The sequence below is a fragment of the Sus scrofa genome, chromosome 2, assembly GCF_054392235.1.
Source record: "Sus scrofa isolate SSC_HxYL_T2T_F1_AM1 chromosome 2, Sscrofa_HxYL_maternal_Yorkshire_Landrace_v2.0, whole genome shotgun sequence".
NCBI classification, from domain to species: Eukaryota; Metazoa; Chordata; class Mammalia; order Artiodactyla; family Suidae; genus Sus; species Sus scrofa.
Window position 1 is genome coordinate 71,872,152 of NC_139384.1, and position 24,912 is coordinate 71,897,063.

Sequence of the window (24,912 nt, forward strand, 5' to 3'; positions counted from 1 at the left end):
GGTCAAATCAGAGCTGCAGCTGCCAGCCTGTGCCATAGCCATAGCAACATGATATCCAAGCCATATCTGTGACTTACATCACAGCTCAGGGCAATGCCAGATCCTTAACCCACTGAGTGAGGCCAACCAAGGATCAAACCTGCATCGTCATTGACTCTAGCTGGGTTTGTAACCCCCTGAGACACAATGGGAACTCCAGGTCAATCTATTATTAAAACTTGGGTCTTGGAGTTCCCATAGTGGCACAGAGGTTAATGAATCCGACTAGGAACCATGAGGTTGCGGGTTCGATCCCTGGCCTTGCTCAGTGGGTTAAGAATCCGGCGTTGCCATGAACTGTGGTGTAGGTCTCGGATCCCAAGTTGCTGTGGCTCTGGTGTAGGCCAGCAGCTACAGCTCCGATTAGACCCCTAACCTGGGAACCTCCATTTGCTGAGGGAGTGGCCCAAGAAATGGCAAAAAGACAAAAATAAACAAACAAACATACAAACAAACAGACTTGAATCTCAATGAGGACTTCTCTTGCAGACATGTAACTGATAATCATTTTGACAGTGGTTGTGGTAGGCATTGCGGACACTAAGAACAGGATCTTAACGAGGGGAATAAAAAACAATTATCTGCTACAAGTCACAGTAGTATGTGACAGTCTAAATTATAAGAAAGAGAAGTTAAGATAGTGATACACAAATGAATATTGAGTATAAAAGTGAAAATAGTATCTTTGATTTTCCTCTGTTATAAAATATATAAGTTGCCTTAGGGTTTTGATAGGATTAGTACAACTCAAGACACTTCTTTTAGAAAAACAAAAGAAAAATATTTGCTATGACATATGTCACTTAAAAAAATCCATACCCATGTTGTCTTATTAGGTAAATAGGAGTTTCCAAACTTTCTAATATTGGAGTTCCTTTTGTGGTGCAGCAGAAATGAAACTGACTAGCAACCATGAGGTTGCAGGTTTGATCCCTGGCCTCACTCAGTGGGTTGACAATCCAGCATTGCTGTGAGCTGTGGTGTGGGTCGCAGACATGGCTTGGATCCTGTGTTGCTGTGGCTGTGGTGTACACTGGCAGCCATGGCTCTGATTAGACCTGCAGCCTGGGAACCACCATGTGCCATGGGTGTGGCCCTACAAAGCAAAAATAAATAAATAACCCAAATATTTCTAATACATTGTTGAAATAAATTTGGGAAAGTAGGAGTAAAACAAGGAAAAAGCTGTTGGATGTCAGAAAGAGCAGAGAGCTTAATAAAGTGAGTTACATAAATTTAATAGAGAAGTTGCAGTCAAAGAAATGGAAAGTCCAAGAATTTATTTGTCTAAAAAGAGCAAGTTTTACATCCATAGTTTGATTTAAAAAGTTAAAACTTGGAGAATTCCCTTTGTGACTTAGTGGGATAAGAACCCAATGTAATTTCCTCGAGGACACAGCTTCCATCCAATCCCTGGCCCTGATCAGTGGATTAAAGATCCAGCATCACCACAGCTATGGCAAAGCCTGCAGATGCAGCTGGGATCTGGTGTTGCTGTGGCTGTAGCGTAGGCTGGTAGCTGCAGCTTAATTTGATCCATAGCCTAGGAACTTGTATATGCTATGGGTGTAGCCATAAAAAAGAAAAAGAAATTGACAATTTCTGACTTGAGGCTTTGAACATTTCAATAACAGGAGAATCTTCAATTTTATGACCTTTGACCCTTATACAGTTCCCTTCACAAAGAATGCTTTCAGAGCTCTCTTCATGTCTTTATTCCTTAGACTGTAGATGAAGGGGTTCAGCATGGGTGTGATGACAGTGTACATCACTGAGGCTGTCGAGCTTGAATGTGCACTCTGAGTAGCAGCAGAGCTAAGGTACACTCCTAACATCGTGCAATAAAATAAGGAGACAACTGAGAGGTGAGATGCACAGGTGGAAAAGGCTTTATACTTGCCCTGAGCTGATGAGATTCTACGTATGGAGGAAACTATTTTAGAGTAAGAGTAAATGATACCAGCAAAGGGACCACCCCCCAGCAGGACAGCTGCAAAATACATCACTATGGTATTAAGAAAGGTGTCAGAACAGGCAAGTTGGACCATATGATTGAGTTCACAGAAAAAGTGGGGGATTTCAAAGTTTTTGCAGAAGGAAAGTCGCAACATCATCAAGCTTTGTAATAAGGAATTTAAGATATTTATGATCCACGACATCAGGACCAGCAGTCCACAGAGCCGAGGGTTCATGATGACTGTGTAGTGTAGGGGGTGGCAGATGGCCACAAAGCGGTCATAGGCCATCACAGTCAGGAGAAAGATGTCCAACACTGCAAAGAGGATGAGAAAATAAATCTGTGTGATGCAGCCTTCATAAGTGATAGTTTTGCTCTGCATCTGGATGTTCCACAACATCTTTGGGATGGTGGTGGAAGTGAAACAGATGTCTACAAAGGACAGGTTGGATAGAAAAAAGTACATAGGTGTATGGAGGTGGGAGTCTGAGCTGATAGCCAGGATGATGAGCAGGTTTCCAAACACAGTGATCAGGTACATGGAGAGGAAAATCCCAAATATGATGGGCTGCAATTCTGGATCTTCTGAAAACCCCAGAAGTAGAAATTCTGAAATTTGTGTATCATTGCCTAGTTCCATGTGGTGAAGGTGACTTCCAGAAAAGAGAAAAGTGACATGACAAATTTTCACAGCCGCCTGATTTACTCACACATTTGAAATATTGCAACCTATATTTTGTAGTCATTAAACAAAATATTTTACATATGAATATGGTCCTCCATGACACCACCAATATAGAATTTTTGTCCCTATCAACTCTTTCCCTAAAGGGTGATGTATTCTTTAGATTTTGTTAGACATTTTTCATGTATTTAGGAATAAAATTGAGATTTGACCATGATACCAATGTCTAGGCAATGAGTGTAGACTGCTGAAGAGCAAAACAGGGAGAAAGAAAATACAAGAAATAATGAATTCATAGCATTTCAGATGGTGACAGGTATGTAGAAAATGTGAGCTGGTATAAAGGAGAGGGTGACTATGGCTTCCGTTTTTTATGGATATTTGCAATGCTATCTGCAGACAAGGTGACATTTCTACATTGACCTCAAGTAAAAGAGGGAGGGAGATGCAGGATTATGTGAGGTAGTGTGTTCCCAGCAGGGGTAATGTCCAGTGCAAGGAAGATGGTCATTTTCAATGTTCAAGTCAAAAAAGTGAAGCAGGTGTTGCAAGGTGATAGAACATGAGAAAGTGATGAGAGATAGTGTCACACAAATTGAGGATGGAAATGGCCTTTCTGCTACTGCTGAAACCCCAGGACACAGGGACTTCCTATTTCATACTACATATTGCACTTTATTAATCTTATTGTAAAAAGGTCCCAAGAATTGATACTGATTAAGACTTTGATTGAGTTCTGGTTCCAGCATTTTAAGAGTCACCCTGGAATATGTGAGACCTGATATCTCTGTTCTTATGACTGCTTATGCCCCTACAAGTAATCAACACACACACAGAGTGCACTGTGCCTCCTGCATTGTGTTATTTCCATGTCTTTCTCAGCCGTAGTCTTATTGTTTACACTAAGAATGTCTAAACCCAAGTTGGTCTCATCAATGATCTTTCCTTTGTACACTGCAAAAATAGTTCACAGAAATTCCAATTCTTAAGCTTCTCATGGACAAAAAAACCTGGAGCCTTATACTGAGATGGCCATTTTTTTTGTGTTTAAGCAAACATAAAATATCTGTTCAATAAAAGAGAGAGAGTGGGTGAAAGAGAGAGGGAGAGGGAGAAAGAGAGAAAGTGGGAGAGAGAGAGATGGGGAGAGAGAGAGAGAAAGAGGGAGAGAGAGACTGTGAGAGAGAAAGGGAGAAGGAGATAATGAAGAGGAGGAAAAAGATCCAACAAGCTCAGGTGGTCCCTAAGATGCTATGAAGAGGACAAATTTTTGTTATTCCTGGCAACATTCCAACCCTGATTACATTCCCTTGATGCCCAGCAAAAATAATGAGAACAAAAATTAATTTGTCCAAAAGACAAAAATAGTGATATCTTTGTGGTGTCAAACATCTTACATATTGTATATCAAGGATAAAATGAGCAAAGGGGCTAACCAACACTTCACAAAATAAAACATATAAGGTATCACTCAAAGTGGGTACTTTTAGTATCAAGCAACAGAAGACTTGTTTTTCCTATGTCTATCCCATAATTATATGACCAGTTCCTTTTTTATATGGTCAGATAGGGGATATGATTAGTTCCTTTCTCACTTTTCTTCTGTAGAATCTTGCCTTTGCTGTTCTTGGGCTTTGGGTTTTTATCTCTCTCACTCTCTTTTTTTCTTTTTTGGCTGCACCTGTGGCATGTGGAAGTTCCCAGGCCAGGGATCTAACTTAAACCTCAGCAGTGACAATGCCAGATCCTTAAGCTGCTGTGCCACCAGGGGATTCCTTGGATCTCTTTTTTGACAAACATGATGGGCTCACTCTAATCCTGATTCTGGACTTCATATGACATGCAAAGTCATCCCAGGACCGTGTTCTATCAATCCTTCCCACACTGTGACAATTCTGTATTCTTATACTGGTTTTCTCATATGATTGTGCCTGAAGACATGGTCAGAGCACATCTATCTCACTGTATTCTGTTCTCATTGTTAGTTTGGATGAACCAAAAGGTCAGGGACCTCACCTGCTCTGTTTACTTTTGTACTCTTCACAAAACTATGGGGCTATATGTGCTCTTGTATAGAAACACATCTTAGAGTATGAAAAGTTATAAAAAGAGACTAAAGAAAAATTAAAGCAGATAAAAATTAAAAAAAAACTAGTGAGCAAAATTGACTAAAGAACCAACACTAACTGAAACATGATATAACATAAAAATAATGATATCAACATGGGTTAATATTTAATTCAGCAAAGACCTTGATAGAAGAGAATATCACATGTAATGTACCTAGAAACTTCTGACGCATTTCAGATGTTCCATTATTTTTTTATGGAATGATCAGGAGTTAGGTCTCAGTAGTTATGAATGATTACCACATGGCATATTTGTGTTTCCTTTTAGTTGGAAAAATTTGAATTGTTAAGTAAAATCTGGCATAGATGGGTATTTACCCAAAAGAATATGAAATTGGTTTCCTCGGTTACCCAGCTTACCCAAAAGAACAGAGGTAGTAGGTCAGTGTAAGAGTAACCAGTACATTTTAGATGGACATCTGGAAAACTACATATATAATTTACAAGTTGCAAGACCCTCTCCAATAAAGCAAGAAGCTCAGAAGTAGGAAGATAAATATATTTAAATAAAATAAATATGTAATATTTTATATAAAAATATCCTCCAAAACTCAAATAAGAAACAATAATCTGTAGAAATTTTTGAAATGTTTATAATTGTGGAAAATTGGCAAATAATACAGGGGCTTATAATAATAATACTTACAATAAGCAAATCAAAATGGTGATCAAATACGCAAAATTTGCTGAAACTGAAAAATAGTTTAAGAAAACAAGAAATGTCCTTCACACCCATCAAACTGAGAAATAAATGTAAAGAGCGGACACACTGATTGGGCGTCACATTTTTAAACTGGTAGCAAGAAGAGCATTCTTAATTTTGTCACCAGAAAAATAAAGTCTTACAAGTTTGGGAAACAACCCAAAGACAGCTATCAAAATTATGATAGAGACATTCTCTTAAGTTTTCTCAGTCTCAGTGCTACTGACATTCTGAGCCACACCATTCTCTCTTGATGGTCTGTCCTGTGCCTTGCAAGATGTTTAGTTCATGTCTGGCCTCCACCCACTCCTCTCCAGTATGACAGTCAAATGTCCCTGAACATTGCTTTGTGGCTTCTGGGAGAAAATCCCCCCGATCTGAACCGCAATTTAAACTTAAAATCTCAACATATTTTTCTATCATTGATATAATAGCAATTTAAAAGATAGACTATGAAATACTATCAACAGTGTGAGTAGTACAGCCACACTGAATATTATGTAGCCACTGATATAATACTTTAATTAATCAAGCAAACAAGCAAACACAGTGATCTCTTGTCTCTGGACTGAGTTGAATTGGCCTCTCTGATCTTCTCGCACATGGTCATCTGGGTTACCGGACTCACCTGGATGGGAATTATGAGAGAAAGGCCACTGATGGGAGTCTGAATTCTTCCCCAGATGGCTGATGATGGAGACTAAAGCCTTATTCCAAGACAAGACAGCAGGAAGGAGTGAAGCATCAGTCCCCTAGCCAGAGTTAGGGCTTGAAACAAAGAAAAAAAAAAAAAAAAAAGGCCCTTCCAGCCCAAGACTACACACATGGAGATAGGCAGACATGGAGCTATTTATAGCTCTCTATATCTGTTCATTAGGCACGTTTTCCTCTTGTTATTACAACCTCTAAGCACATAATTCCCCTGTGGAAAACTGTCTGGAAGGAAGGAAAATTTCCTAATTATTCTCTATTCACAAGGGACCAGGGTTGAAGTCAAGAGAATCCAATTTTTTCCCCACTTCTCCATGAAATTGTCTCCCATGCAGATTTCATGAAGATTTCTAAATATCCCAGCACCTTGTCTCAACTCTGAGTTAGAGTTTTCTCAAAGTCTAACTGAGGAGTCTGTCTGGATTAGATTTATTGTATCTTCAAATCTTTGACTTGTGACAATCCAAACTCTGAATCTCCAGAAAATTTCTCTTCCTTTCAACAAGGGAGGAGAAATGAATTTTTTTTCTTAATAAACCTTGGGCACTACACCTATTGTCTCCATGACACTTTTCCCATAACATTTAGGAATTCCATGCTTACATCTCTAGTTCAGAGCTTCCATTTAGTCCTTCATTACAAAATGTTTTTAATGCAAAGGGATATATTGAGATTTTAAAAAAATACTTAAACTTAAGCTTAGCACCTTATAGGGACTGATTTAATATTTACAAATGTCTTTATGGAAATACATTGAAGAACTCTGTCCTCAATACCAGAAATGGGGCTTGGAGTGGTTTATTGATCTGGTCAAAGTTAATAGCTGACCTGCTATGGGCCTTATGTTATGGGCCTTAATCTATCAGGGTGCTTCTAGTTTTCAAACTCTAGGCCAGTATTTCTCAACCAGAAATGATTTTTCCCCTGGGATGTTTGTCAGTGTCTGAAATGATGCTGCTAAATATCTAAAATCCATAGAAAGCAACCTCATGATAATATAATCCTGCCCCAAATTTCAACATTAAAGAGTAGGAAACATCTCATAGATCAGCTCTTCTTTAACCTCAGTGTACCTACAAATCAATAACAATCCTACTATAAATGAAGACTAATTCAGCAGGTCCTGGTGGGCCCAGGGATTCTTTATTTCTAACAAGCTCCTGGGTGACATTGATGCTGGAGGTTCTGGTCTTTGAGTAGTAGGGTTGTGATCCTGTGATATAGTTAGTTGTAGATAGTTTTAAGTATTCTGAACCAAAAGCTGTCTTTTTATTAATTTTGTGGGAATATTTCCTTATTTCAGAGGTTATGGAAAATTCTTTTTTAAAAAAATATGCATACTTTATTTGCATTAAAATATGGTTGATTTTTATTGTTGTGTCAATTTCTGCTATAGAGCATAGTGACTGTCATGTATATATTATTTGCCTTTCCTATAAGGGAATATACACTTTATAAGAAAGGGAATATATTATATTCCCTTATATATTAATATTCCCTTATAATTATAATTATGTAATATATCATTTTACCTTATAAGAATAAGTCTAAACTACCTACCCTTAACTCTATCACAGGATCACAGCCTTGCTACTCAAAGAGTGATCCACTCTGTTCTCTATGAGAGTCTGTTTCTATTTTGTAGGTAGATTCATTTTTGCCATATTTTAGATTCCACATATAAGTGATATCATATGGTATTTGTCTTTTTTCTTTCTGACTGACTTCACTTTAGTGTGAGAATCTCTAATTGCATCTATGTTGCTGCAAGTGCCATTATTTTGTTCTTTATTATGGTTGTGTAGTATTCCATTTTCTATATGTACCACCTCTTCTTAAACCATTCATCTGTTGATGGTAACTCTATTTTTAGTTTTTTTAAGGAATAGCCATACTTTTTTCCATAGTGTCTATACCATTTATTTCTGTCTTCTTCATTTTCTTTCATTAGTGTTTTATAATTTTCAATGTATAGGTATTTCCCCTCTTTGGTAAATTATACCAAGATATTTTGTTATTTTATGCCATTGTAAATGAGATTTCAAAAAAATATTCCCTTTCAGATAATTCATTATTAGTGTATATAAATGACAGAGATTTCAGTATATTGATTTTGTATTTGTAATTTTGTGAAATTAATTTATTAGTTCAATTAATTAAATAAGTTCAAAAAGTTCTTTGGTATAATCTTTAGGATTTTAAAAATATAGAGTATCATTTTATCTGTAAATAGGGACAGTTTTACTTTTCCTTTCTAATTTTGACTTTTTAAATTGCTTTTTTTTGCCTAATTGCTGTGGCTAAACTTCCACTACTATGTCGAATGAAAGTGGCATGAGGGGGCATCCTTTTCTTTTCCCTGATCTTAGAGGAAAAGCTTTCACCTTTTTCACCATTGAGGATGATGTAGTCTGTGGCCTTGTCCTATATAGCCTTTGTTATGTGGCAGTACATTTCCTCTATGCCCACATTATAAACAAATACTGAATTTTCTCAAGTGCTTCTTCTGCATTTATTGAAATGATCATAGATGTTTATCCTTCATTTTGTTAATTTGGTGTATCACTTTGATTGATTTGAGGATGTTTAACCATCTTTGCATCCCCAGAATTGTGTGGGTGTGAGGCAAGTTCTCCAGTTTTTGTGTTGCATGAGAATATGCAAGTTCAAGGAAAGCCTTCTGGCTCCACAAGGCCAAGGAGAAGCACTGGGTTATGGCATTCCTGTGAGGTCTAGAAAGGTAGTGGAAGTGCAATAATGGCATCTACCAGTGGCAGTGGTAGCACAAGGTGGATTGAGAGCACGAAATGTTGCCTACTAGTGCCCTGTTCACTGAGAAAAACTTAACGAGCCCCTGCACCCCAGAAGATGCCTTAAAACTAATTAGTATCCTTTATGTATGGTCTATTTACAAACTGCTGCTTTTTGCTGGGTCCTGGGAGTCAATCTGTGCATGAGCTCTTTCAGAGAGTACTTTCCCCTCCCCACTGGCTTTGAGCTTTCCTGTATATAAGCCCCACTGGTTTTCACATCCTCACATTTTGGTGACTTGTCTCTCTGGCACAGGTCCCAAGGGTTGGTGTGCCTGATGTAAAAAGGGCAGACCTATTGTTCCTCAGGGAAAAATCTCTGTAAATGTGAGATCCTGCCCATTGGTGGGTCACTGATGCCAGGAGTGTGGTTTTTTGGAGAGACCTTTTCTCTGCCTCTCCTACAATCTTCTTGTGGTTCTATCATCCTTTGCTGTGGAGGAGATGTTGAGCTAGTTTTTCTTTTTCAGAGTAAATTCATCCATATATAGCTATAGATTTGGTATGTCCATGGTCAAAGTAAGTTGAGGATCTTATGCTTCTACTTGAACTGTTGCCCTATTTGATGTTAGCCAGGTAAGACTCATTTATATCAAGCTTCTGTTGTCTGGGAATGTAAGGGCATACATATTTTTTTTTACTTTAAGCAAATAGTGTGTGGGAATATTTTACAACTACAGCAATAGAAATATAATATAGATATTTATGTAATGAAATTTGCAAAAAATTGAGTTTAAACTTCTCAATTTATTCATTAGCTGACCTTAAATAAGGGTTTTTTATGTTGAAAACCAACAAAGTGGAAAAAAGCTTCAGTTAATTTGAAGATATTCCATCTTGTTAGCAGATAGAGTGATTTCCTCATTGCATACATGTGAATGTTGCCTATGACACTTCGTGACATTAAGTTAGGAAAAGTAATTCATTATCAAAATTGAGGTCACTTACTCTGTTTAAAATGTTTGTGTCCATATTTCTCTATTCATTTATTTCATGTTAATTGAAATTTTCGTTCTTTTTATTTCTATTCCCTCCAAATTTCTCTTAAGTTTCCTTTCAATATAAAAGATGTCTCTGTGTGTACATATATGTATGACTGTGCTTATTTGAAGGAAAAAATGTATATTAACACACACAAATAAATATATACAACTTTTACCCTTCAATGTTTTCTTTGGATTGAAAAATGAATTTCCATGCGTTTTATTTATTTCTCACAGCATCCCTATGAAGTTTTGTTTAACCCCATATTACCTTCATACATAATGAAATTAAGGCCCAGGAAGCTTAAATTTTTCACAATTACATAACAAAGCATTTAAAGATATGTGCATTGTCAAATTGTACACAACTTGAATTATGGTGTATTATCTTAGTTTTTCTATAGCTTATTTCATCAAATTGTACACTTTAAATATGCAGTTTATTGTGTGTAATTTTACTCAGGTAATTAAATGGAAAATACCTAATGGTTCATGGCTAAGGGCAGAATCTAGAGGACAGGTAGTTGATTCCCACTTAACTTGGGAAGAAGAAGTGTTATTTATGGATGTAGGGCCAGTGAAATTAATTTTAAGTAATTCATATGATAAACTCTTTTCTTGTGTAAGTAGAAGATAAACCTAGATACAGAAATGACCATAAATTGATTCAAGACAGAAAAGCACTACAGCCTTACCCAACATCATGGATAAGACAAAGAAACACAATGTAGAGACTGAGAGCTGACTACACATTCATGAGGAGGACAATAGAATCAGTACAACTTCCCATTAAATAATTTCATTTGGTAATAAATGCATTAGGTTATGCCATTTGCCATAGAATGACTTATTACGCAGTAATAGCTAACTGATACAAGAACCCAAATAAACAGAACTGAGGGCAGTTATAACAATCTGTACATTTTAATTTTTGACATTTGTTCTGATATTTGAGGAGAACATTCATAATCAAGTATATTTAGGGTAACTATAGTAATGAGTGACCACCTTGAGGCTCCCTATTAAGTCGGAGAGGTAGATGGACATACATGTTTGTGCAGAAAAACTGGTGACCCTGAATCTCATGACTGGGCAGGATATCAGGCTCTCTTGTCAATCATCCTCTGATCACCAAGAACGAAGTGATTCCTGAACATGAAGGAGATGTGAAATTGATAAATTGGCATTTTTCATTCACCACTCCTTTTGTATTTATTATATATGTATATTAGGAAAAGGGAGTTTTTTTTTTTTTTTTGTAGAACAATAGAAGGAGTCATGTTTGTAGGGAGTCTTAGAGGTTTTCAAGCAGAAATGGGAAGATACTTCAGTAACAAAATATAAAATACAGTAACCAGGAGTTCCCATCATGGCGCAGTGGAAATGAATCTGACTAGTACTCATGAGGACCTAGGTTTGACACCTGGCCTTGCTCATTGGATTAAGGATCTGGTGTTGTTGTGAGCTGTGGTATATGTTGCAGACACAGCTCGGATCCGACGTTGATTTGGCTCTGGTGTAGGCTGGTAGCTACAGCTCTGATTTGTTCCCTAGCCTGGGAACCTCCATATGCCACGGGTGGGTCCTAAAAAGACAAAAAAAAAATACAGTAACCAATATTTACACCAATGAATAAATCCCTCACCTGTGGGCACTGATCTTCCATGTTTTAATAAATAGATGTATAGCATGAAAAATATCTTCCATAGTAACAAAATATGTGATTTGATATTTTGCTTCCTCATATTCATAGTCTTCTCTGACATTAAGATCATATTAGGTCAATTTATTCCAATTTGTCTTTCTATGTAGACTTCACTGGAGATATATATTTGATAATCAGGTTTTGCCAGTCACTATGGTAGGCATTCTGGACACCAAAGTGAATAGTAAAATAAACCAACAAAACTAGAAGAACAGTTATGAAACTGTGGCATGTTTGCAGTGTAATTATCTGACATTAAACTTTTTGCTTGTGATGTAAGTGACTGAAATTCAACTTTGGTTTTTTGAAGCATCCACTTCAAAGATAATCATGTCAAATAACCGAATTTCCAGTTGTATGACACAGATAATATGTAAGTACCAAGGGCCACTCCCACCCATAAAGTTCTTGTTTTAGAAAGCCTTGAGTAAACAGATACCAGGTCACCTGTGTGAACCTACTACCTACTTTCCCCTTGCCATACCCTAATTCCATGCATATATATTTTTTAATTTTTGTAAAACTATAGTTGATTTATAATATTCATTCAATTTCTGCCATACAACACAGCAACTCAGTCATATATGTATATATATACATTTTTAATTTCTTTTTTTTCATACTTTCTTCCATCATGTTCTAACCCAAGAGATTGGACATAGTGTTTTAAATTCACCAATAAAGAGAGAAAGAGGAGTTCCTATTGCAGCTCAGCAGTAATGAACCTGACTAGTATCCATGAGGATGTGGGTTCAATCCTTTGCTTTGCTCAGTGGGTTAAGGATCTGGCATTGCCATGAGCTGTTGTGTAGGTCACAGATGTGGCTCAGATATGGTATTGCTGTGACTGTGGTATAGGCTGGCAGCTACAGCTCTGATTCAACCCCTAGCCTGAGAACCTCCATATACCATAGGTGCGGCCCTAAAATGACAACAACAACAAAAAAGAGTGAACTAGCAGAATCCTAGCCTTCACACCTGCACAACTCAATAAAGGCAGAACCCCCAGTTGGTTCTCTCTTTTCTCTCTCTCTACCAGAGACCTACCTGCATGGCCCATGGACATGCTGTGTACCCTCTAGGACTTGTGAATTTATTTTTTTGAAGTTCCCAAATAAATACGCATTCATAATAAGAACCAGAGGGCCAATCCAGCTATAGCATAGATTTAGGAAAATGTCTGTGAGATCTTGCCATGTCCAGGTGAGTGCTTCAGATATTCCTAGCCAATAGCATTACTATCAATACACTAAGAATTAAATGGAGCAATGTTACAGTCTTCATTGTGAAGAACAGAAGTTAAAATAATAATGAAAGAAGTGATAGACTAAAGTAAAATCTGAGCTTCGTATTTTCTTCTGCAATGAAATTACATAAATGGCCTTAGCTGTCAAGTCTATCTTCCCCCCCATATGAGTAAAATACCTAATGATCATTGCTTCAGAAAAACTAGGGGAAAACTACTTGGCATGATGTATGTCATTTGAGAAGTTATTTTTAAGAAACTCCAGTTGTCCGATGTAAGATATGGACATTTTCAAATATTTCTGATTCCAGCCTGGAAAATCTTTGGGAATATATGAATGTGGACATAGGGAAAAACTATCTATAGATTAGGCACAGCAGAGCTTAATAAAGTGAGATCCTTAAATTTTGTGGAGGAGTTGAATCCAAGAATATGGGAATTACAGTAAATAAAGAGGGGGAAAAAGTTTTTCAACAATCTGATTAAAGATTAGCAATTTCTGGCCCTGAGGCTTTGAGTCCTAAAGTCATGAGTATATTTTTGGCCCCAGAACAATGGGCTCTTACATAGCTGCCATCCCAGTGATTCTTCTCAGAGCCCTCTTTATGTCTTTGTTCTTCAGGTTGTAGATGAAGGGGTTCAGCATGGGTGTGACCACAGTGTACATCACTGAGGCAACTGCACTCGAGTGTGAGCTGTGGGTAGCAGAAGCACTAAGGTATACGCCTAAGACTGTGCAATAAAATAAGGAGACAACTGAGAGGTGAGATGCACAGGTGGAAAATGCTTTATACTTTCCCTGCACTGATGAGATTCTTCTTATGGAGGAAACTATCTTAGAATATGAGTAAAGAATTCCAGTGAGGGAAGCTCCAGCATACACCCCAGCTGCAAAATACATCACTTTGTCATTAAGAGAGGTGTCAGAACAGGCAAGTTGGACCACCTGATTAATTTCACAGAAAAAGTGGGGGATTTCAAAGTCTGTACAGAAGGACAGCCACAACACCATTATGCTTTGGAACAAGGAATTCAGGGCAGTCATGATCCAGGATGCCAGAACCAGTAGTCCACAGAACAAGGGTTTCATGATGACTGTGTAGTGTAGGGGGTGGCAGATGGCCACAAAGCAGTCATAGGCCATCACTGTCAGGAAGAGCATGTCCAATGTTGCAAAGAGTATGAAAAAATACACTTGGATGATGCAACCTTCATATGCGATAACTTTGTTCTGTGTCCAGATGTTCTGTAGCATCTTTGGGATGGTAGTGGTGGTGAAACAGATGTCTACAAAGGACAAGTTGGAGAGGAAGAAGTACATGGGTGTTTGGAGATGGGAGTCTAGGCTGACAGCCAGGATGATGAGCAGGTTTCCAAACACAGTGATCAGGTACATGGAGAGGAAAAGCCCCAAAATGAGAGGCTGCAATGCTGGTTCATTTGATAATCCCAGAAGATAAAATTCTGAAATGCTTGTATAATTCTCTGCTTCCATGCGGTAGAGGTGACTACCAGGAAATGAAAAAAACAATAGTATGACTAGTTTCTTAAAAATTGGCATTGCATGGATTTCCCCTGTGGTGCAGTGGGTTAAGTGTCTGGCATTGTCACTGCAGTGGCCCCGGTCACTGCTGTGCTGCAGGTTTGATCCCTGGCCCAGGAACTTCCACATGCTATGGGCATGGCAACAAAATTGGCAATGCAAATTTGCTGAAATTCTACAATTTGTATTTTGCATTCAAAAATCGATACAGTAATTTTCCTATGGAAATTTCTCTTTCAAGTAATCCACCGAGCCATCTCTGAATAGGAACGTCTATCCCACATTCAGCTTTTTCCCTGCATTGTCATGCATTCTACACTTTTAATAAGGAATTTATCTTACATTTGGGAAACATAAATTGAAGAATGACCAACTCGTGGACAGAGTAGAGGGTTTTGAGGGACAGTAGTCCCTGTAGTCTTTATAGAAAGAGTATCAGTAAGTAAAAAAACATACAAATTATTAGATGGTAATGGATGCTATGAGAAAAATAAGTCAAGTATGAAGAACAGAGTTAGCAGGGGCATTCTTTTTAACTGCATCTTTAAGTAGACTGAAAAACACTTGAACGGAGACTGTGTGGAAAGAGAACAGGAGACATGAGTCTATCTGGGTTAAGTACATTCTCGCCAGAGGGAACAACAGGGAAAATGCATTTCAGAAAATCAAGGCCTGAAATGAGCCACTGAGTCTAGAAGAAAGTACAAGAGGGAGAGTGATGATAGATGGTGTCAGAGAATTTAGAGAAATGAGGAGGCCTCTCTGTCAAAGCTGAAACTTCAATTCACAGTGGCCCCTAGTTCCCATGTCCCTCTAACTTTATTAATTTTGTTTCCAAGAAGTATCATAGCCATGAGATCCCTATTACAGGAAACTATATCCAGTCTCTTGGGATAGACCATGATTGAAGACAATGTAAGAAATGGAATGTGTATGTGTGTACATGTATATGAATACATATGACTGGGTCACAATGCTATGCAGCAGAAATTGACATAACACTGTAAATCAAGTATACTCTAGTAACAAAGAGAACAATAAAATAAAACATAAAAAGTAAGTCCTGTGGATAGAAATGTGTCCCTTCCTTATTTTTATTTGTTGATTAATATTCTGGCACATGTATTTTAAGGGTCTCACACTGGAGAATATGGGCTCAGTTGCCTCTTCCTTGCCTTGAGAACTTATCATGTCTCACAACACACAGACACACAGTCACAGACAGATGGACAGACAGACACACACCCACACACATACCCCCCCACACTCACCCACCCACACACACACCCATACTGTGGCCTCCTGGAGTGATGCTGCTACTACTGGGGTATTCTCACCCTCATTCACAATAGTTAGGAAAATAAGGATACAAGACAGCTATTAACATTAGATTACCTTTTGTCTAAAAAATGGAGAAGCAGTACCTAAATTCCAACTGTTAATTCTCCTATAGACATGTAAACATGTGGTTCTATCTTAATATGACCATTTCATGCTCAGTATTAAAAGAAAAATAAAATGCCAATTAAAAACTGAGAGCAAAACCAAGCAGGCCCTGTGGGTCTCCTGGGTACACACGCCTTCCTATGTCCCCCATTTCTTGTTTTTAGGGAATAAATTTCAGCCTCCATGACCTTTCCTGAGTTTCAAAGGGCAGGTTCAAACAGTTGCTAATCAGGGAAGGGAGGGGGTACAGTGACCAGGGAGGGACAGTCCAGAGATAATACTGCAGCCTTGGGGCAGTGTCCTCATTCCCTTCTTAAGGAATAGATATCAATATCTTTGAGTTTTTCTGCAGCACTAAAACTCACAAAAAATGGAAGATGTTAATGAAGCATTCTTCATTATGGAAAGAAGACCATCAAACCACTGAATACCAGCTTTGAAAACAATGCCTTTACCCTGATCCTCATCTGAGGCCCTATTTTTCACTCCCCAAACCATAAAACCACCTCCCATCTTACCTAATGGGGGACATTCTTTAAGTCATTAGCTTGATGTGACCCTCCTTTGCCTGGCAAAGCAATGAATCTGTTTTTTTCTACTTTTCCCAATACTGTTTCCAAGTTTCTATTTGGCCAAGTTCTGGACACAAGAGGGAAAAAAGACCATGTGGGGAAAAATATCTAATAAGCTCTGGTGATCCCTAGAGTTTGTGATGAGGATAAAACTTCCTAGGTTCTGGCAACTCTTAAGCCCTAGTTATATCCCCATGATGCCCAGAGTAGTAAAGCAGCAAAAAGCATTTTATCCAGAAGAGCTAGGATGGATATATTTACTTTATCAAGCTATCTGAAAGATGGAACATCCTACTAGGAAAATGGGCAAGGAAAATAAATCAAAAACCCACAAAAGGGAAACACACAAAATAAAAAAAAATGGAGGTAATAAAAATGATTTGATAAAAGATATGTTATTTAGATATACAATATAAAACTGGTAGTTTGAAATGCTGGCTTTGAATTTTGGATCTGCTCACTCTTATTGTTTGAACTTGGAGAACAAATGAAACTTTTGGAAATATTATTAATATCCTCCCCCAAATAGTAGTCTGTATCCATCCTCTCAAGGTGGTTGATGCAGTCATTACATATAAAAATCTTTTTTTTTTTTTTTTTGTCTTTTTGTTGTTGTTGTTGCTATTTCTTGGGCCGCTCCCACGGCATATGGAGGTTCCCAGGCTAGGGGTCAAATTGGAGCTGTAGCCACCGGCCTACACCAGAGCCACAGCAACGTGGGATCCGAGCCGCGTCCGCAACCCACACCACAGCTCACGGCAACGCCGGATCGTCAACCCACTGAGCAAGGGCAGGGACCGAACCCGCAACCTCATGGTTCCTAGTCGGATTCGTTAACCACTGCGCCACGATGGGAACTCCTAAAAATCTTAACATAGTTTCTTCCTGTTAGTAAATGAATGGTTACCTTGGGCAATGAGATTTCACTGATGTTTTTCTTCTTCCTCTTAACTGTCTCCACTGTTTTCCCACCCCTTGGTCCCCAGTTCCACATACTTATTTCAGTTTCTTGTCCTCTTGCCCATCTATGATACCTGGCACCCCTCTTGACAATATTCATAATGACCAAGAGAAATATTTCTATATTACAAAGCAGGTTGTCCAACTCCTTAGCATAACCATCTCCCGGCTGGAGAATGAGCCCCAAATTCCACAGCTTTGATCCCTAGGCTTGATTTTCCCTGATTGTGAGGCAGGATAATAACTCTGCTAGTTAGTGTAGGAGCATGGGCTTTGATGTATTCTTTGATATGGCTATTTATTAACATTTGTGGCTTAAGGGCTCCAGGGAATATCATCCCCACAGGCCTTGTTTACTATCTTGTATCTGTGTCCAGGTGGACATTAATCTCTAACCCACTCCTCAACTGATAGAAAAAGAATGAGAGGAATGGTGACTCTCAGTCTAAGGAAGAGAAGGGCAAAGAAACCATAAAACTTATGGGGGCATTTCCACTCCTAAGACCCCTACTGGAGAAAAGATAGGGATGGAGTAGGCACAGGTAGTTGTAGAAGTCCCGATAAAGGACCATACTTAAAGAGGGAAACTTAGGGGACATTGGGAGGTCACTGTAAGTTAACCCCTGCTCAAGAAAGCCATCAACACAAGGCAGCCTTGCTTGGCTAGTGGAGGCATGAGTCTTGCCTCAGGTCATTGGGTGGGGGATGGGATTAGGCCTACAGTCAGATTCTGACCAAGGGCAAGAGTTTGAGGATCACCCTTCTGCTGATTTGAATACACACCTTATGGGATACCAAGGAGCAGCTATTACTTCCAGAAAGGAATAGGCAGGTTGTTCCAACCCCCATTCCCCTTGGATGATAAAACTGTAGCCCACCAAACCCTTGGGGCAGAGCTTTGGTACCTGCCAGCTTGCACCTCTCACAAGTGTCCCATCCTAATACAACGATTTCTTGCTTATTTCTTTGTCTCTCACTGAATTCCTTCTGCATGGAGGCATGAAGAACTTGAACCTCCAGTAAGTCCAGAGATAGGGTGAGTGATTCTAATTTAAAACCATGGGTTTAAGTCCCATTTTGAGTTTAGGCTATGTTTGAGTCTCAGCATGTGGGTTAAAGTCCCAATCTGGGTTTAGGCTGGGTTCGAGCCCCACTTTTGGGTTCAAGTCCCAGTCTGAGTTTTGGCTGAGTTTGAGTCCTGGCACTTGGGTTCAAGTCCCAGTTCAGGTTCTGGCTAGGTTCAGGCCATTAGCGCTGTCAGTTTCACAAGGACTGATATAAGTAACTTGGCAAAGACAATGAGAGAAAACCACATCTTTCTGGACCCCATCTTTAAGAGATAAAAGCCCTTTTAGGACAATGGAGATGGAGACTCTTCTTCTCCCTTCCAGTATGTCCTGGGAGCTGTTTGTTTTCCTATAATGAAGACTTTGCTTGCTTGCTGCCTATGTGTTCTTGAAGTTCATTCTTCAGCTCCGTGAACAAGAACCTGGATTCCGATAACATCTTTCTGGCATCAATTGAACCACTAACTTTACCTCATGCTACCCTCATCCACAGCAATCTCAAAAATATTGACCTTGAGTCTCAGCTTTACTTGTTGCCTCAGCCACAAGACTCAGAGCATATATACACCTACTTGCCTCTGCTTTCCAAGTCAACCACTGGCTTATTTTGAATTTTTCACCCTTCTCTACCTTTAAAACTCCATCTTACTTTTCAGATTGCTTAGGTCATCTCCTTATGAACCCTCCTTTTAACATTCCCACAGAAAAAAACATTTTCTCTTATAATAAATTTATATATAGTGCTATCACTGTGTAATTTTAATTCCATATCTTTTATTCTCTGCTAGACTGTGAATGCCTTGAGGCATGTGTCAATATTATACACACTCCCCAACCCCCTCAGACTTAGTTTAGTTGGAAAGAGTATCAAAAAATATATATATTGCCTGAATGGATGACAATGTGTTCTCACAGAGATTGCTCATGATGAGAGAACAAAATGAAGCAGAGAAATACTAACATAGGTTGGAAGACATGCTGGAGGAATGTTTTCCATATTCTGAAATCAAGACCTATTTGAAGATCAGAGAATGTGCTTTGTAAGAATAAAATAGAATAGAATAAATAAAACACAAATGCAAATATCAGAGTGCATCATGCCAGAGGAAGGGTTTTTTTGTTCTCTTTATTTAGCTGTGTGTGTTTGTGTATGTGCACATGCATATGTGTGTATTTTTAAATTGCCAATGCACCCATGTTGGATCACATGTAAAAGACATGTATTACCTTTGATACAGTCAAAAAAGTTTCTTATCCATTGCAGTAAACTCAAGTACAGTTTTTTTTTTTAAATTTTTTTCCCTGCTGATGGAGAAGCAATCTTAAAGGATTCAACAGAAAGGTCGGGTTAAAATGACCTCAGGTTCAAGGGACCACATGCTGACTGCACTTTCATTCCTGCCCTTGCCCCATTACACCATTCACGTTGCTGAATTTTTATTCTATATATACTCCTATTTGACCATATTTGCTTTTATATTATCCAATGATTATTGGGTGAGTCTGGCTCTTTTCTCACTTTTCTTATGTGGCAATTTTCCTTGTTAATGAAACTGAGCAGGGTTCTGTGGAGCTCCTGGGCACGAAAGCCTTTCTGTGTCCCCCATTTCTTGTTCTTAGGAAATGGGTCTGGTTCAGCCGCTATGACCTTCCCTGAGTTCCTAGGGACAGGTTCAGACAGTTGCTTATCAAAGAAGGAAGGGGATGCAAAGACAAAGAGGAAAGGTCAAGGAGCAACAGTACATCCTTGGGTCAAGATCCTGGTTCCCTTCTGAGGGATACACATAATAATATAGGCATCTTATATGTCTAAGAGAAAAGTTATATTCCTAGTGCTTCTTTTAGAAATGAATAATTTAAAATTGAACAGCTTAGAGTCCTTCCTTGTCCTTCCCCCTGACTTATTTGCACCCTAAACACAATCACCAGTAAGCTAAAGATTAGGCACTCTGAGCATAACTTCCTGTGGGTTAAAGATTATTAGCACATGATATTTTTCAGGAACATTCCTAGTTTGTTCTAATCTCTGATCAATATGCCTTTTTCACAAGTACTGTTATTCTAGGCAATACCCTGGGAGACCACCATCATAATCATACAGAGATCTCCTGACTCCAGCTTTGATGACTAAGATTCCCCCAAAAAAGAAGAATGCATGTCTGTGCCAATTCTGATTCCTATCTGAAAACCTGTTTTTCTTCTTTTTGCTGTAAAACCCCTTACAATTACTTCCAAAGGGAGGCATAGTCTTCCAGGCATTGGCCTGCTATGACCCTCCTTTGCCTGGCAAAGCAGTAAAGTTATTTTGTTTCCTCCTTTACCCAAAACTCTGTCTCTGCATTTCACTTTGGCACCAGCAGACAGAAGTTGAATTTAAGCAACATTATTCTTGGGCTGAGGGTTATTTTTTGTTTGTTTGTTTTGGTCAAATGCATTGGTCACGCCATACTTCTGTTTTGATTCTTGTCCCTCATGCAATGGCCTCCCTATAATATACTCTATAAAATCCTACACATGCCACAAAACTTACCTCTCCCTTCATTTGATTTATATCAGAGGATATTTTGCCCAATATGCATTTATCTTATCTTAATCTTCTTTCTTCATTAAAATGTTAGGTCCAAATGGACAGGGACCTCACTTTTTTTTTTCTCTTATGGTTTCATAAAGGTGTGAACTTATTTTGAAAAAAATATAGAAAATGGGATTTATAACATGAAAAGAATAGCAGGGGAAATACAAGCCAGATGTAATGCAGTGCATTCAAAACTACTTAAAATTTTTGAATAGAATAGCAAAAGAACTTTTGAAAGAAAAAAATATAAAATAACAATAGTCACATTAGCATTAGTTTTAAATATAAATAAAATTGGCAAAAATCTAAAAAATTAGGAAATGAGATTTTTAAAAATTAGTGTAGTAAGCAATCTATAAAATTATAATTTCCACCTACACAAATATCGACAGACTCAAACATGCTTTTGAAGAACACACAATTCTAAGTTGAATGCAAAATCAGGTGTTCCACAAGATGGCAGCAAATGATTTCCATTTAAGAAACAGATTGCGCTCAGAAAAGGCAAAAGGTAGCAGGAAGTAAAAACGTGAAATAAGATGATAATTCATGTATAAGTTTATTATTATGAAGGGTGAAGAAGAATTTTCTATGTTTGCAGAGAAATGAGAGGACAACATATAACCAACTGATAGATTTGACCCCTCAAGATTTATAAACTTTCTCACAGCCCAAAAAATGCATATATACACACACATACATACATACATGCATACATATAAGAATTAAATGGCAAATAGCAAACTCATTCAAAAACTATAATTATTTGTTTGGAATAATGCAATAAAATAAAAATAAGAATAAAGAGAAACTTGAATAGAGAGTCTGGAGTAAAGGAAGTGGTTGTAGGTAAGGGCAGTTTTGGGTGAGATGGTGCCACAAAAATGGTGCCTGAAGGAAACTTGAAGATCCCTCTGCACTGGGCCAGCTCTCTGTGTTTTCAGGTGACCTCAGTAAATGTTCTAGAGTTTCATTCTTGCTGACTGTTCTCCTGCAGTATCTATTGGGCTCTTATACTCACCAGGATGAGAACTCTGAGAGGAAGCTCTTTGTGTGGAAGTCCAAATTCCTCCCTTGTCAGTTGATAATGGAAACTGAAATATTCTTGAGACAAGAAAACAGGAAATACTGAAGAATGGGTCTCTGAGCTAGACTTAGGTATCAAAATACAAATACCTTCCCCTCTCTAGCTCAAGGTCGAACATGCTCAGGCATTGCAGCAGCGGATATATTTACATCTCCATATATTTGCTGTATCTTCTCAACACATTTTCCCCTTGAACACACCATTTCCCCAGGGGAACTTGTCTGGCTAGAATGGAATTATTTCCTGCTGATTTGCTATTCCCAGGAGAGCAGGATAGAAGCTAGGTGTATCCAATTCTTATTGCTACTCCAGAGGTCTAAAGGTCTAAAGTTTACAACCCTCATTCAAAGTTTTCTTCAAATCTAAGCCTGAGGAAGCTGTCTTTGAAAGTTATTAGAAGATGTTGAAAGTTATTATAAGACATTGGCTATGGAATTTCCACGACCACCTCACTAAGTACTCCAACCCAAGCCCAGTGTATGCTCTGACCTCACCCACTCCATGCTACAGTTTAGTACAAATCCAGCATGGCCATGTCAGGGGAAAATATGTGACTGCAGGCTGCATCTGATAGGAGCCAAAGATGCCTACATAGTTAGAGCATCAGAACCTTTGTTACACACATGTTCTCCTCTTGCTTCAGTGCTTCTCTTTTTTTTTTTTTTGGACACAGACCCCAGGAGTGGAAAAAAGAAAACACACTGAAGGGAAAAAAGTCACCTCTAGCCTGAGGCTCAGGGGTTCCAGTGCAGCAACTTGGGAGCAGACCCTAACCCTGACAGAGTGGTGATGGCCACGGAGCAGAGATGAGGTCTTGCCTCACATCCTATGTAGGTGTTAGGTCCTCCAGCAGCAGCCACACCTACTACCAAACCGACTGTAGTCAGCTTCTCCATTTGGAAAGATGTGACTGGCATCCACATCAAATCCAGCCCTCCCATAAAAGGCACATGAATTCTACATAGAGGCACTGCCACATATGAACATTCCTTCAAGACTACAATAGGTAACTGTTTCACCTAAATCGAGACGGAGAAATTTAAGTAAAATAAAAAGGTGGAGGAAGTACTTTTAATTGAAAGAGCAACATAAAACATTTAAAATATAATGAAACATAGGTAAAAATGTCATCAGCCAAAAAATTCGAAACATTGGTAATAAAAGTGCTAACTGAATTAGGGAAGAGAATTGATCTAAACAGAGATCATTGAAACTAGAAAATATAAAAAAAAACACAATAAAAAATAGACAATATCTGAAATAAAAAGCACTGTAGTAGCAATAACTAGCAGGCAAAATGACTGAAAATAAGGAATAAATTATCCAAAGGATAGAACAATGGAAATCATCCAATCAGAAGAGTAGACAGAAAGACACATTTAAAAAAATCAAGTGGGAGGGGGAGGGAGTGGGAAAGATTGGGAGCTTGGCATTAATAGATGCAGACTATTGCCTTTGGAATGGATTAGCAATGAGATCCTGTTGTGTAGCACTGGGAACTATGTCTAGTCACTTATGACAGAGCACAATAATGTGAGAAAAAAGAATGTATACATGTATGTGTAACTGGGTCACCATGCTGTACAATAGAAAAAAATAATGTATTGGGGAAATAAAAAAAAATAAAAAAATAAATTTCACATGTAAGTGATAGCAAAAAAAAAAAGAAGATGTTATTGTTGCCTTGAAGATTTCATAATTACTGGCATGTATAAATGAGAAAGTTGAATTATATAATACATATAGGTCATTCTAATTTTAAGATTGTGTGATTGTAATATGGATCACCCAAGTTATTTAATTCATTATTTTTAATAAAAACATTAGTATTCAGAAACTTTAAAAAATAAAAAAAATTTAAAAAATCAGTGCAACACATGAGATTGCTGGGCTACTATCAAATGTGCCAATATTTATATTATAGTGTTTACAGAATTAAAGGGAGAGAAGTAGATCAAAAATGTATAAGAAGGAATTATGGCTAAATACTTTTCAAACCTAAGGAAGCAAACAGATATCCAAGTGTGGGAAGTACAGAGAGTCCCAAACAAGTAGAACCAAATAATCCCAGGACAAGATATATAATAATTAAAATGGCAAAACTTAAAGAGATAATCCTAAAGGCAGTAAGAGAAAAAGCAGGGTCATATATGTGGGAATCTCCATAAGGCTATCAACAAATTTCTCTACAGAATTTTTGCAGGCCAGAAGGGAGTGACATGATATATCCAAAGTGCTGACAGGGAAAAGCCTACAACCTAGGATATTCTACCCAGCAAAATTGTCATGTAGAATAGAAACAGATATAAAGAACTTCTCAGATAAGCAAAAATTAAAGAGCTCAGTCATACTAAATCTACCCTAAAATAAAATTTGAAAGATCTTCTCTAAATGGAAAAGAAGTAAGAATCTATAAATCTATAAATAACAAGTGCTGGAGGGGCTGTGGAGAAAAGGGAACCCTCCTGCACTGTTGGTGGGAATGTAAACTGGTACAGCCACTATGGACAACAGTTTGGAGATACCTTAGAAATCTATCCATAGAACTTCCATATGACCCCACAATCCCACTCTTGGGCATCTATCCGGACAAAACTCTACTTAAAAGAGACACATGCACCTGCATGTTCATTGCAGCACTCTTCACAATAGCCAGGACATGGAAACAACCCAAATGTCCATCAACAGATGATC

At 38.2% G+C, this 24,912-nt stretch overlaps 2 protein-coding genes across 2 annotated transcripts; both read right to left on the reverse strand.

Annotated features, from left to right (window-relative positions):
- Window positions 1-1,703: 1,703 nt before the first annotated feature.
- On the reverse strand, window positions 1,704-2,666 carry LOC110258794 (olfactory receptor-like protein OLF4). Its single transcript, XM_085015256.1, has one exon. The coding sequence runs from the start codon at window positions 2,634-2,636 to the stop codon at window positions 1,704-1,706; it is 933 nt and encodes a 310-aa protein (XP_084871382.1). The 5' UTR covers window positions 2,637-2,666.
- A 10,864-nt stretch (window positions 2,667-13,530) lies between these two features.
- Window positions 13,531-14,463, reverse strand: LOC100521364 (olfactory receptor 7A17-like). The gene has a single exon (XM_085015258.1). It carries the CDS (start codon window positions 14,461-14,463, stop codon window positions 13,531-13,533), a length of 933 nt encoding a protein of 310 aa, XP_084871384.1.
- Between the last annotated feature and the right edge of the window lie 10,449 nt (window positions 14,464-24,912).

Coding starts and splice junctions, on each gene's coding strand:
- LOC110258794 (XM_085015256.1), bottom strand. CDS start 2,636: ATGGAACTAGGCAATGATACACAAATTTCAGAATTTCTACTTCTGGGG.
- LOC100521364 (XM_085015258.1), bottom strand. CDS start 14,463: ATGGAAGCAGAGAATTATACAAGCATTTCAGAATTTTATCTTCTGGGA.